The following is a 15,188-nucleotide window of genomic DNA, read 5'->3' on the forward strand; positions in this document are numbered from 1 at the left end:
GAACTGAAGATGTTCGTTTCCTATCACAAAACGTAGAAAACGTTGATGTTCTGTAGCAATTGGCACGTGGAGATAAGCATCTTTGATGTCTATTGAGGCAAGGAAGTCTCCTTGAGACATTGAGGCCACGACAGAGCGGAGGGTTTCTATCCGGAACCGCCTGGCGTGCACATGTTTGTTGAGCAGCTTTAGATCCAGAACAGGACGGAACGAGCCGTCCTTTTTTGGAACCACAAAGAGATTGGAGTAAAACCCTCGCCCTTGTTCCTGAGGCGGTACAGGAACCACTACTCCTTCCGCTCTTAGGGAGTCCACCGCCTGCAGCAGGGCATCTGCTCAGTCTGGATGTGGGGAGGTTCTGAAGAACCGAGCTGGAGGACGAGAACTGAACTCGATTCTGTACCCGCGAGACAAAATGTCTGTCACCCACCGGTCTTTGACCTGTGACATCCAAATAACGGAAAAGCGGGAGAGCCTGCCCCCGACCGGAGATGCGGAGGGGGGGAGCTGGAAGTCATGAGGTAGCCGCTTTGGAAGCGGTTCCTCCATTTGCTTTCTTGGGGCGCGCGTGAGCCCGCCAGGAATCTGAGCTTCTTTGCGTCCTCTGAGTCCCTTTGGACGAGGAGAATTGTGTCTTGCCCGAACCTCGAAAGGACTGAAACTTCTGCTGCCATCTTTTCTGCTGAGGTTTGCTTGATCTGGGCTGGGGCAAAGAAGAGTCTTTACCCTTGGACTGTTTAATGATGTCAGCCAATGGCTCGCCAAACAGTCTATCTCTAGATAAAGGCAGGCTGGTTAAACATTTTTTGGAACCAGCATCTGCTTTCCAGTCCTTTAACCACAAGGCTCTGCGCAAAACTACCGAATTGGCGGACGCCATTGAGGTGCGGCTGGTAGATTCTAGGACCGCATTGATAGCGTAAGACGCAAACGCGGACATCTGCGAGGTAAGGGACGCCACTTGCGGCACCGCTGGATGTAAGATAGCATCCACTTTTGCTAACCCTGCTGAAATAGCTTGGAGTGCCCATACGGCTGCGAATGCTGGAGCAAACGACGCGCCGATAGCTTCATAGACAGATTTTAACCAGAGGTCCATCTGTCTGTCATTGGCATCCTTAAGTGAAGCACCATCCTCCACTGCAACTATGGATCTAGCTGCAAGTTTGGAAATCGGGGGGTCAACTTTTGGACACTGGGTCCAGCGCTTGACCACATCAGGGGGGAAAGGAAAACGTGTATCCTTAGAACGTTTAGAGAAACGCCTTTCTGGATGAGCGTCGTGTTTCTGGATTGACTCTCTGAAGTCAGAGTGATCCAAGAAAGCACTTAATTTACGCTTGGGATAGAGAAAACGAAACTTCTCCTGCTCTGCAGCTGCCTCCTCTGCAGAAGGGGCTGGGGGAGAAATATCCAACAGTCTATTGATGGCTGAGATAAGCTCGTTTACCATGGCGTCCCCATCCGGGGTATCCAGATTGAGAGGGGTTCCAGGATAAGACTCCTGATCACTCATCAGACGCATCACAGAGCGACTGATTGCGCTGAGACCCTGAGCAGTGTGATGACGTTGAGGGTCTTTCCCAGCGAGCCCGCTTAGGGTGGCTGGGGCTATCATCTGAGTCATAATACTCAGCCTGTGAAGCCGGGGACCCCCTTGCAGTCTGGATTAAATCCAACTGAGGGGGATTAGAGGACAGAGACCTCGCCGTGTCCATAGACTGAGCCCCAGGCATGGATTGCAAAGTTTCAAGGATTTTTGCCATAGTCACAGACATATTATCAGCAAAAACTGCAAAGTCTGTCCCTGACACCGGGGCAGGACTTACAGGCGTCTCAGCCTGGGTCACTATCTCTCCTGACTCCGGCTGGCGAAGCAGCACCGGATCTGAGCATTGCACACAATGGGGGTCCTTGGAGCCTGCTGGTAGAGCAGCCCCACATGCAGCACACGCAGTGTACACAGCCCTAGCCTTGGCAGCCTTGCGTTTTGTGGATGACATGTTGCTGCCTCCTCAGAGCGATCTGGGTATACAGCCAGGAAGCGACCTCACAGTGCAAGCAATAAGGAAATATATATATGTCCAGTGACACAGTACACTAATACACACTGAGGCACTAGAGGGGCCAGCTGAAAAGCCGCTTACCGCCCGCTTAAGAGCGGGTGTGTGATCTCCAAAGCCCCCTAGTCCAGGTCTCCCAGAGCCTTGCGTCCTTCCTCCAGCCAGACATGCATGTAATGGCTGCCGGCGTCCTGAGAGAGGAGGGGGGGGCGGGCCCTGGGCGTTCCTGACTAAGAGCGGGAAGCCTGCTTCCCTCTGTGCCTAGTGAGAGGGCTGGAGCATGTAAATCAGGCTCCAGCCCTCGTCGCTGCCGTGAAACAGCGTCTCTCCCCTACCCTGATTGACAGGGTGGGGGCGGGAACGAATCGGAGCTGCCGGCGTCCTAGGCCGCAAAAGCCGGGGACTAGATTTATAAACGCCACCGCCGTAAAAGCGCGGTCGGCGTGTCCCCGGCGAACTAAAAGTCACAGCAGCGCCGCCGGTCCAGCGGGGGTCGGCGCTGCGTTCCCACAACACAGAAAAAAGTCCCCCAGTTAAACTGTAGGAACACTAGCTCTAGCGTTACGGTCCCCGGCGCACTACAACACCCAGCCAGCCCGGAGTGTGTCTGTGCCTGCCGGGGACACAGAGTACCTGTATGATGCAGGGCCTTGTCCCTGATGGTACTCCTGCTCGGCATCCACCAGGTGCTATGGGTCTGTGGATGGAGCCCGGCGTCAGAGCTTAGAGGCCGGCAGGATCCCACTTCCACAGAGCCCTACAAGGGGATGTGGAAGGAAAACAGCATGTGGGGCTCCAGCCCCTGTACCAGCAATAGGTACCTCAACCTTACAACACCATCTACGGGTGAGAAGGGAGCATGCTGGGGGCCCTATATGGGCCCTCTTTTCTTCCATCCGAAATAGTCAGCAGCTACTGCTGACTAAAATCTGTGGAGCTATGCATGGAATGTCTGACCTCCTTCGCACAAAGCTTGAAAACTGGAGTACCCGTGATACCACGGGGGGGTATAGCCAGAAGGGGAGGGGCCTTGCACTTTTTAGTGTAGTGCTTTGTGTGGCCTCCGGAGGGCAGTAGCTATACCCCAATCGTCTGGGTCTCCCAATAGAGCGCTGAAGAAATATATAGATATATCTGGTACAGGAAAAAGTACACCAAATAACACTGTGGCACTAGTGGGGCCAGCACGAATGTGCTGCTTACCGCCCGCTTAACGCGGGTGTGTGGTCGCCAGAAATCCCTTGTCTGGGTCTCCCAGAGCCTGTGTCCGTTCCCCAGCCAGACTGCATGCAGGAATGGCTGCCGGCGTCTCTGTGGAGGGGGGGCGGGCCCTGGGTGTGCTCAGACAAAAAGCGGGAAACCTGCGTCCCACTGTGCCCAGTGAGAGGGCTGGAGCATGTAAATAAGGCTCCAGCCCTCGGCGCTGACGATTGCACAACGCCTGTCCCCTTCCCTGATTGACAGGGAGGGGGCGGGAACGAAGCGGAGCTAGGCCGCAAAAGCCGGGGACTAGATTTATAAGCGCCGCCGTCGTAAAAGCACGGTCGGCGCCAAGTCCCCGGCGCACTACAAGTCCCAGCCGCGCCGCCGCTCCCGGAGCGGCCGGCGCGGTAGTTCCCAACACATAAAGTCACTCAGCTAAGCTGCAGTGACTCAAACCCCAGCGCGCAGCGCTACTGTCCCCGGCGCACTAGCACACCCAGCAAGTCTGGAGTGTGCGCGGCCAGTCCATAGGGGGAGACAGAGTACCTGAATGTTGCAGGGCCTTGTCCCTGAACGGTACCCCCGGCTCCTTATCCAGCAGGTTCAATGGGTCTGTGGACGGAGCCCGGCCTCAGGGCTTGGAGGCCGGTAAGATCCCACTTCCTCAGAGCCCCTCAGGGGGATGGGGAAGGAAAACAGCATGTGGGCTCCCGCCTCCGTACCCGCAATGGGTACCTCAACCTTACAAACCGCAAGTGGGGTGAGAAGGGAGCATGCTGGGGGCCCTATATGGGCTCTCTTTTCTTCCATCCGATATAGTCAGCAGCTACTGCTGACTAAACAGTGGAGCTATGCGTGGATGTATGACCTCCGCACACAAAGCTTGAAAACTGGTGAGCCAGTGATCCCACTGGGGGTGTATAGCCAGAAGGGGAGGGGCCTTACACTTTTTAGTGTAATGCTTTGTGTGGCCTCCGGAGGCAGTGCTATACACCCAATCGTCTGGGTCTCCCAATGGAGCGCCGAAGAAATTGGGGTTGACTGCATACCTTTTTTTAAATTTATTTAAATGTATTTATTGTACTGTACGATATAGACCTGCCCAGCGGTGGCTGTGATTACTTGCACTCGCCGTGGGGGCATGTTTTACTGCAACCAATCAGAGTGAGCAGGGAAGCAGTGAATATGAAATTAGCCTGATGAGTAGCTGACTCGGGAAGAACAAAACTGCCGCTGGAGCAGTGTGACAGCCACGCCGGTGATCATGTAGTGCTCGCTCCAATACCCCTTTGCGCCAGATTCTGTTCCCAAAGACCTTATATGGGGACCAGCATCTGTCCAGATACCCTGGACTGTATGCAACTCTCCTTCGTTTTTTTTGCAGAGTGCAAAAATAGAACGGTTGTATGAATTTAGCCTCATCATTTGAAAAGAAAGGGCAAGGGCCTATTGGTTTTTGGAGACTACATATACATACATGTCAGAAAAAAATAAAAATATATTTTTTTTGTAGATACAAAAACATGAGTTGGGCTGGACACTCGTGGAAAATTCTCAAAACTAACGAAACGTGCATTAGCCAACATGAGCCTTTAGACAACACTTGCATGCATTAGTTTGGGCAGAACTATTAAAAAAACTTAAGAAATGCAAACGTGGTTAGAACATTAGTCTTCACATCGTTGTAAAGCTCGGAGTTTCTAGGTTATTAGCACACGGCAAAGTTCAGAATACCTTCACGAGCCCGGCCTCAGGCCCATCACGATCAAACACCTGGCGGGCTTTAAGTATGGCCAGGATGACACCCTGCATGGCAGGGCACAGCATTGTCTAGCACCGCAGACAAAAAGAAAAGGAGTGTCAGAATGAGAAAAATAGAAAATAGAGTAGAAAAAGACTCCAAGAAACTAGAACTAATGTATGACATTCTCTGACTTATCCCCCATGACAGATTGTACATGCCAAGCATGCGTATGTTACAAAGCTGGCCCTAATGTCTGACAAAAGGGATGGAGCTAGAGCGCTACCTCCTCGTTATATCCATCAGCATCGGCTCTAACAAGTATCTTTCCCACAGTGGGAATCTCCACTTCGGAGAGCTGTGAGCTGGGCGGCTGTTCCTTCTCCCCGGTCTGATCACAGGGGGCGGGTTCGGGCTGACCGACCTCCTCCGGCTCCGGATCTGACGGCTGCGGCAGGAAAAGGTTAAGAAGATAGGACAGTATAAAGACAAGAGAAAGTGAAGAGTTACACAGCACTCGTGATGCAGACAGTTTGCCGATCGCTAGAGTTGCAAACGTTTATATGAAGGAAGCCCCTTTTTTGCAATTGGGTTCCATTTAACATTTTGCAATATTTTAAAGCCCCCCCCCCCCCATTCAACTTTGTCATAACTCAGGGGCCAGATAACCATGCCAGACTCCTGAAACTCTACAGTGTGTCCACCGCCATTAACTTGAGAGGCGGCAGCTATTAGGCATAGAAGTGGTGTCTAGGTATAGTAAAGTATCTATGAGCTACGCAATGAAACCCCCTATAGAGCCACCTGGTGGAAAACAACGGAGTTAGCATTTTTATCTCGAAAACGGAACGAGAGAGAAAAAAAAAAAGTGAATTACAAATTTGTAGGGCATCGTCAATTCAATACGAGTTGACACCTTGCATACAGACATGCTATGATTAGAACGTGTAACACTCACAAGGCTGCGGACGTGAAGCGATACCTCATGGAGACCTTCCTACAAGTCATTATGTATGGTGGCTGTGTGGAGTGGCCTCCACGCTCACCTGACCTGACCCCATTGGGGTGCTTTGAGAGGTCACATCAAACAGCAGGTGTATGTGACCCCCTCCACCAACATTGCAGGACCTACGATGACGTATCACAGATGCTTGTGCAAACGTGTCACCTACCATATTGCACAACGTGCAGCAAGATACAGTATGCTGTGCAGAGGCCAGATGTGCATTGCAGCTGACGGGGGCCACTTTGAGCATCAAAGTTAAATGAGCGCCATATGCGTGACCAGCATTCAATTTTTTTTTGGGAAGGGGGGGGGGGGGTCATGGGTTTTATATCATAGCATTTCTGTATGCAAGGTGTCGATTCGTATTGAATTGATGATGCCCTACAACTTTGTAATTCACTTTTTTTTCCTCTCGTTCAGTTTGAGATAAAAATGCTAACTCCTTTGTTTTCCACCAGGTGGCGCTATAGGTGGTTTTATTGAGTAGTGCATGGCTACTTTACTATACCTAGACACCACTTCTATGCCTGTAGCTGCCGCCGTTCTCAAGTTAATGGCGGTGGACAGGAAATGGGTGGACAAACTGTATACCCTGAAAGGTGGACTACTCCTTTACCCCAAGAGACTACAATTATTGTTATTACCCCATTCATTGACCTCTCCCTTACATTCAATTTTTCATAAGAATCAGTAACTATAGTCCAGCCTATTAAAGACAATATCTTCCAAACAGGGCCATCATAAAGGCCAAAAATTATTAAAGTTGATCCCTACGCTCAGTCATTCGCTAACTAAGAGTTATTATACTGGAACTGAAAACTGTCCACAAGTCAAACTATGCAGTTTGAGTATAGTAACTGAGTTAGCAAATGACTGAGCGTAGGGATCAATTTTTGTAATTGTACAGCCTTTATGATGGTCCTTCTCAGAAGATATGGTCTTTTCCTTAATGGCTGGACTATAATTACTGATTATGAAATAGCTAATCTAAAGAAGACTTCAATGAATGGGGTAGGAGAAGAGGGGAAATTACAGCCTCCCCTACACAGCCAACTAATTTGTAGTTACCAAGTTAGAGGGGGAAGGTTGTTCCAGAAACATTACATTTCCGCAGAAAGTGAAGTGCTTGAACCCTGGTGTTCTGAACATGAAAACCATGGTCTAAAGTCCTCTGCTGATTGTATGTGATGACCACTCACCATCTATAGAAGAGATGACAAGTGCTCCTTGCACATGGGTGATGTCTGGACACTGATGAGTGAGCACCACCATGCTCTGTACTGGTAACTAGTGATGAGCAGGCACTATCATGCTCAGTACTGGTAACTAGTGATGAGCAGGCACTACGGTGCTCAGTACTAGTAACTAGTGATGAACGGGCACTACCATGCTCAAGCCCATTAGATTGCTCGTTATAAGCACGGTAGTGCCCACTCATCACTGCTGGAAACTTCTCATTGGGTTCTCAGTGGTCAGACCCAAAAACCTTTGAAGGTTGCCTCCTATGGCACTATGAACTTTCCAGCAGTTAGTTGCCAGCTACCTGCCTGTTCTGACCTGCGATTTCGCCAGCCTCCTTTAAATAAAGCAAGACTTCCACTGACAGTCATGTCAGGAGGGTGTCAATGGCCGTAAATCAGGATGACGTCTCCCCGTCGATAAGCATGCCATTGGCAGTGGCGTGCGTGCGGCAGAGAAGCTACTCGTCAATGTGGTGTCACCAGGAGAATCGCCGGCACGTGTTCAACCAACTAAGACGGCAGCTCCGAGATTATGCCTCCCAATGGAGTGGTTGTTGCAGACTCAAGCCGACACGTAACGCATGGTCTATGTAGCGTCAGTAAAAAGCTACATACAGGACTAGAGTAGTCCCATGGAGAATGGAAGGAGACTTGGCACACTGGCATGAACGTGTGCCCATTACCGGAAGATTGTGCCGGGATCTGGTAGATATCAGCACTGCCCAATGTCATGATGCAAAAGAAAGCGGTGCTGATCAGCTCCATTAAGATGCACACCACCACCTCCAAGACAGGAGTCAGTTTCTTACCTCTTTTAGTGCAACTTCTGCTCCATTTCTCTTATAAGATTCCGCAACTTTGGAAATGGCAAGGGCGGTCTGTGCTTGGCTATCCATTTTGCGATCAGGCAAGGGCATGCGCGGCTCCAGACAGCCTTTCCCTGAGCCTGCAAAGTTAGGGGAGCAAGTGAATAACCATGGGGATTTAATGTGTTAAATTTACCTTTTTTCAGAATCCTGGTACTTTGCTCCCAACATTAAGGGGTTAACCCCATATTTACAAACGGGTTCAATAATGCAGCCCCTTAAAAAATAGTTCTTTCCAGGGATCTGCTATGAAATTGCAGAGGTTACTCTTAAAGAATATGGGGCCGGCTGCCACTGTAGGGAAAGCTTTAAAAAAAAAAAAAAAAAAAAAAAAGGGGGGGGGGGAACGGACACTGCTAAACTAATGTGGCAGCTTCCTTAGTTTCTTTATTTAATTTAGATATTTTTAATTTTAAAATTAAAATAAAAATTCACTTTAATTTTAAAAATACATTTAAAAATATAAATATTTTATTAAAAAAGTAAAAAATTAGAAGAAATTTAAATTTAATTATACATTTAAAATTTTATTAAAAAGTAATATATTTTTAATTGTATATTAAAATAAATATTTACTTTCATTTTAATACAATTAAAAAAATTTAAAATTACAATAAATTAACATAAATTATATTTTAAATTTTATTTTAATAAAAATGTACTTTAATTTTAATAATATTAAATTTAAAAATTAAAAAGAAGGGAATTTTGTTACTTACCGTAAATTCCTTTTCTTCTAGCTCCTATTGGGAGACCCAGACGATTGGGTGTATAGCACTGCCTCCGGAGGCCACACAAAGCACTACACTAAAAAGTGCAAGGCCCCTCCCCTTCTGGCTATACACCCCCAGTGGGATCACTGGCTCACCAGTTTTAGTGCAAAAGCAAGAAGGAGGAAAGCCAATAACTGGTTTAAACAATTCACTCCGAAGTAACGTCGGAGAACTGAAAACCATTCAACATGAACAACATGTGTACCCGAAAAACAACCAAAAATCCCGAAGGACAACAGGGCGGGTGCTGGGTCTCCCAATAGGAGCTAGAAGAAAAGGAATTTACGGTAAGTAACAAAATTCCCTTCTTCTTCGGCGCTCCATTGGGAGACCCAGACGATTGGGACGTCCAAAAGCTGTCCCTGGGTGGGTAAAGAAGAAGGGAATTTTGTTTACTTACCGTAAATTCCTTTTCTTCTAGCTCCAATTGGGAGACCCAGACAGTGGGTGTATAGCTACTGCCTCTGGAGGCCGCACAAAGAACTACACTTAAAAGTGTAAGGCCCCTCCCCTTCTGGCTATACACCCTCCCGTAGGAGTACAGATTCCTCAGTTTTAGTACCAAAGCAAGAAGGAGGAAAGCCAATAACAGTTTCAAAAACAAATTCAATCCGATAACTAGATCGGAGAACTTAAGAAACAACGTGAACAACATGTGCACCCGAAAAAACGAAACCCTAAAAACAAATAGGGCGGGTGCTGGGTCTCCCAATTGGAGCTAGAAGAAAAGGAATTTACGGTAAGTAAACAAAATTCCCTTCTTTTTCGCTCCTAATTGGGAGACCCAGACAGTGGGACGTCCAAAAGCAGTCCCTGGGTGGGTAAAAAGATACCACATGAACGGGCTGTCATACAGCCTCTTCCTACAGGTGGGCCACCGCCGCCTGAAGGACCTGTCTACCTAGGCTGGCGTCTGCCGAAGCGTAGGTATGCACTTGATAGTGTTTGGTAAACGTGTGCAGACTCGACCAGGTAGCCGCCTGGCACACTTGCTGAGCCGTAGCCTGATGCCTCAACGCCCAGGACGCACCAACGGCTCTGGTAGAATGGGCCTTCAGTCCAGATGGAATCTGAAGCCCAGCAGAACGTATGTGTGAAGAATTGGTTCCTTGATCCACCGCGCCAGGGTGGATTTGGAAGCTTGCGATCCCTTATGCTGACCAGCGACTAGGACAAAGAGCGCATCCGAACGGCGTAGAGGCGCCGTGCGAGAAATGTAAATCCTGAGTGCTCTCACCAGGTCCAACAGATGTAAACCCTTTTCAAATTGGTGAACTGGATGCGGACACAAAGATGGCAAAGTGATATCCTGATTGAGATGAAAGGAAGAAACCACCTTGGGAGAAAACTCTGGAATTGGACGCAGTACAACCTTGTCTTGGTGAAATACCAGGAAGGGAGATTTGCAAGATAACGCCGCCAGCTCGGACACTCTTCGAAGAGACGTGACCGCTACAAGAAAAACTACCTTTTGTGAAAGCCGAGAAAGGGGAACCTCTTTCAAAGGCTCGAAAGGCGGCTTTTGAAGAGCAAGGAGAACCTTGTTCAGATCCCAGGGTTCCAATGGCCGTCTGTAAGGAGGAACGATATGACGAACTCCTTGGAGAAACGTGCGTACTTTAGAAAGCTGTGCCAAGCGCTTCTGAAAGAATACGGATAACGCGGAGACTTGACCCTTAAGCGAGCTAAGGGACAAACCTTTTTCCAACCCAGACTGCAGGAAGGAAAGAAAAATTGGCAATGCAAATGGCCAGGGAGAAAACTCTTGAGCCAAGCACCACGCTAAGAATATCTTCCACGTCCTGTGATAGATCTTAGCTGAGGATGGTTTTCTAGCCTGTCTCATTGTGGCAACAACTCCCTGAGATAAACCTGAGGCCGCTAGGATCCAGGACTCAATGGCCACACAGTCAGGTTCAGGGCCGCAGAATTCAGATGGAAAAACGGCCCTTGAGACAGCAGATCTGGACGGTCTGGTAGTGCCCACGGTTGGCCTACCGTGAGATGCCACAGATCCGGGTACCACGACCTTCTTGGCCAATTTGGAGCGACGAGTATGGCTCGCTGGCAGTCGGACTTGATTTTCCGGAGAACTCTGGGTAACAATGCTAGAGGTGGGAACACATAGGGGAGTCGGAATTGCGACCAATCCTGAACCAAGGCGTCTGCCGCCAGCGCTCGGTGATCGTGAGACCGTGCCATGAAAACTGGGACCTTGTTGTTGTGCCGTGACGCCATCAGATCGACGTCCGGCGACCCCCAGCGGCAACAGATCTGTTGAAACACGTCCGGGTGAAGGGACCATTCTCCTGCGTCCATGCCCTGGCGACTGAGAAAGTCTGCTTCCCAGTTTTCCACGCCTGGGATGTGAACTGCAGATATGGTGGACGCTCTGCTTTCCACCCACGTCAAAATCCGCTGGACTTCTTGAAAAGCTTGGCGACTGCGTGTTCCCCCTTGGTGGTTGATGTACGCCACCGCCGTGGAATTGTCCGACTGAATCCGAATCTGCTTGCCTTCCAGCCATTGTTGGAAGGCTCGCAGGGCAAGGTAGATTGCTCTGATTTCCAGAACATTGATCTGCAAGGTGGACTCTTCCTGAGTCCACGTCCCCTGAGCCCTGTGGTGGAGAAACACCGCTCCCCACCCTGATAGGCTCGCATCTGTCGTGACCACTGCCCAGGACGGGGGAAGGAACGACTTTCCCTGTGACAATGAGTTGGGGAGAAGCCACCAACGTAGAGAATCCTTGGCAGTCTGAGAGAGGGAGACAGTCCTGTCGAGGGACGTCGATTTCCCATCCCATTGGCGTAGAATGTCCCATTGTAGAGGGCGCAGATGAAACTGCGCGAACGGGACTGCCTCCATTGCTGCTACCATCTTTCCTAGGAAATGCATGAGGCGCCTCAGTGAGTGCGACTGGCTCTGAAGGAGAGATTGCACTCCGGTCCGTAGCGAGCACTGCTTGTCCAGTGGAAGCCTCACTATCGCTGATAGAGTATGAAACTCCATGCCAAGATAAGTCAGATTGGGTCGGGGTTAGATGAGACTTTGGAAAGTTGATAATCCACCCGAAAGTCTGGAGAGTGTCTAGCGCCACCTTCAGACTGTGTTGGCATGCTTCTTGAGAGGATGCCTTTATAAGCAGGTCGTCTAGGTACGGGATGACCGAGTGACCCTGCGAGTGCAGAACAGCTACTACTGCTGCCATGACTTTGGTGAAGACCCGGGGGGCTGTTGCCAGACCGAAGGGTAACGCTACGAACTGTAGGTGCTCGTCGTGTATGACGAAACGTAGGAAACGCTGATGCTCTGGTGCAATCGGCACGTGGAGATACGCATCTTTGATGTCTATTGATGCTAGAAAATCTCCCTGAGACATTGAGGCTATGACGGAGCGTAGGGATTCCATCCGGAACCTCCTGACTTTTACGTGTCTGTTGAGCAACTTCAGATCCAGGACGGGACGATACGATCCGTCCTTTTTTGGGACCACAAACAGATTGGAGTAAAAACCGTGACCCTGTTCCTGAAGAGGGACGGAGGTCACCACTCCTTCCGCCTTTAGAGCGGCCACCGCCTGCGACAGAGCATCGGCTCGGTCTGGTGGTGGAGAAGTTCTGAAGAAACGAGTTGGCGGACGAGAACCGAACTCTATCCTGTACCCGTGAGATAGAATATCTCTCACCCAACGGTCTTTGACATTTGCTAGCCAAATGTCGCCAAAGTGGGACAGCCTCCCACCGACCGCGGGTGTGGGCATCGGAGACCGCAAGTCAGGAGGACGTCGTTTTGGCAACGGTTCCTCCGGCTGGTCTTTTTGGGCGTGACTGAGACCTCCAAGAATTTGAACGTCTCTGGTCCTTTTGAGTCTTTTTTGACGAGGCGAATTGGGACCTGCCCTGTCCTCGAAAGGACCGATAACCAGACTGACCCCTCCTCTGTTGGGGCTTGTTTTGTCTGTGTTGCGGTAAGGAAGAGTCCTTACCCTTGGAGTGTTTGATGATTTCATCCAAACGCTCTCCAAACAATCGGTCACGAGAAAAAGGCAAATTGGTTAAGCACTTCTTGGAATGAGAATCTGCTTTCCAATGTCTCAACCACAGAGCCCTACGCAAAACAACTGAGTTGGCTGACGCCACTGCCGTGCGGCTTGTAGCGTCAAGAACAGCATTAATTGCGTACGACGCGAATGCCGCCATTTGCGAGGTCAATGGTGCTACCTGCGGGGCAAATGCACGTGTGACAGAGTCGACTCGCGCAAGCCCGGCCGTGATAGCTTGGAGTGCCCATACGGCCGCAAAAGAAGGCGCTAATGACGCTCCAATCGCTTCATAGATGGATTTCAGCCAGAGCTCCATCTGCCTGTCAGTGGCATCTTTAAGTGCCGCTCCATCTTCAACAGCAACCAAGGATCTGGCTGCAAGCCTGGAAATTGGAGGATCCACTTTTGGACACTGGGTCCAACCCTTGACCACTTCAGAGGGAAAAGGGTAGCGTGTATCTTTAAGTCGTTTAGGAAAACGCCTTTCAGGATAAGCGTGGGGTTTCTGGATTGCGTCTCTGAAGTCAGCGTGGTCCAGAAAAGTGCTTAATGTACGCTTAGGGTATCTGAAATGGATTCTCTCGTGCTGCGAAGCTGACTCCTCCACAGGAGGAGCTGGTGGGGAAATATTCAACATCTTATTGATGTTAAATATAAGATCATTAACTATTGCGTCACCATCTGGTGTATCTAGATTGAGAGCGGTCCCAGGATCAGAATCCTGGTCAGTTAAGTCCGCCTCATCACCCATAGATTCATCCCGCTGGGATCCAGACCATTGAGATGAATGTGAAGGCCCGTCATAACGAGCCCGCTTAGGCTGCCCGGGGCCATCGTCCGAGTCAGAGTCTTCACCCTGAGGTGTAGATGCCCGTCCCGGAGCTAGGAGCTGAGGGGGACCAGGGGGCAATACATGCACAGTGTCCGTGGTCTGAAGTACAGGCCTAGCTCGCAATGTGTCAAGAATTTGTGACATAGTGAGAGACATTCTGTCAGCAAAAGCTGCAAACTCAGTTCCTGTCACCTGGACAGCATTCACAGGTGGTACACCCTGGGACACGTCCAGCAGAGGTCCCGACTGTGCAAGCGCCGCAGGGGCCGAGCACTGCACACAATGGGGGTCCGTGGAGCCTGCCGGTAGAAAAGTCCCACATGCGGTGCAGGAAGCATACAATGTCTGTGCCTTGGCACCCTTGCGTTTTACGGGCGACATGCTGCTGGCTCTCTGCATGTGAGAGAGTCTATAGCCAAAGGGCGACCAGCGCTATGTAATACCAAGTATTTGTAGCAACAAAATACTAAGAATACTACGAGCACAAGAGGGGGTGAGCCCTGAGGGCTGCTTACCGCCCGCTGAACAGCGGGTAAGAGGCTGCTGAATGCCTTGTCTGGGTCTCCCCGGCTCCCCTCTGCAGCTCAGCGTCTGCAAGAATGGCTGCCGGCTACTGTGGAGAGGGGCGGTCCGTGGGAGTTCCCAAACAAAAGTGCGGGAACAGTGTCCCCTCTGTGCTGACTGTGAGGGCTGGAGTATGTAAAAACGACTCCAGCCCTCAGCGCTGATGCCCTGGCCAGCGTCCCGCCCCTCTCCTGACTGGCAGGTCTGTGGGCGGGAACGAACGCAAGCAGGCCGCAAAAGCCGGGGACTCGAGTTATCAGCGCGGCCGCCGTAAAAGCGCGGGCCGCGCTGAAGTCCCCGGCGCACCGCAAGTGCCAGCCGCGCCGCTGTTCGAGCGGCCGGCGCGACCGAGTTCTGGACGTGGGCAGCGTCCCGCCCCTCTCCTGACTGGCAGGTGTGGGGGCGGGAACGAAAGGAAGCAGGCCGCAAAAGCCGGGGACTGTAGTTATCAGCGCGGCCGCCGTAAAAGCGCAGGCCGCGCTGAAGTCCCCGGCGCACTACAAGTGCCAGCCGCGCCGCAGTCCCAGCGGCCGGCGCGTCCTATTCCCATAAATGTGCCTGCTTCAGCAAAGCTGAATGAGGCCATGGCACAGGCGCCGCAGCGCTGATGTCCCCCGGCGCACTACAACACCCAGCATGCTGCGGTGTGAGCGCCAGATACACGGGGACACAGAGTACCTTGAGGATGCAGGGCCATGTCCCTGATGTACTCCGCTCCATCCAGCATCTTCTCCAGGGGCTGTAGATGGAGCACGGTCTCTGTGCCTGGAGACCGGTAAATCCCACTTCACCCAGAGCCCTGTAAAAAGGGATGGGGAAGGAATCAGCATGTGGGCTCCTGCCGCCGTACCCGC

The 15,188-nt window shown here is 50.8% G+C and overlaps 1 protein-coding gene across 3 annotated transcripts in view; it reads right to left on the reverse strand.

Moving 5' to 3' along the window:
* Positions 1–15,188, reverse strand: part of USP28 (ubiquitin specific peptidase 28) — a 92,833-nt gene that overhangs the window by 36,035 nt on the left and 41,610 nt on the right. Inside the window, exons 11-13 of one of the 3 annotated variants that reach the window (XM_075327537.1) lie at positions 8,064–8,200; positions 5,294–5,455; positions 5,001–5,096 (exon numbers count right to left, since the gene is read on the reverse strand). In XM_075327537.1, the coding sequence (XP_075183652.1) occupies positions 5,001–5,096; positions 5,294–5,455; positions 8,064–8,200 (395 nt within the window). The remainder of the gene's footprint in view (positions 1–5,000; positions 5,097–5,293; positions 5,456–8,063; positions 8,201–15,188) is intronic. The other 2 variants (XM_075327539.1, XM_075327540.1) reach the window with 2 other exon arrangements.

The sequence above is a fragment of the Anomaloglossus baeobatrachus genome, chromosome 11 (assembly GCF_048569485.1).
Source record: "Anomaloglossus baeobatrachus isolate aAnoBae1 chromosome 11, aAnoBae1.hap1, whole genome shotgun sequence".
NCBI classification, from domain to species: Eukaryota; Metazoa; Chordata; class Amphibia; order Anura; family Aromobatidae; genus Anomaloglossus; species Anomaloglossus baeobatrachus.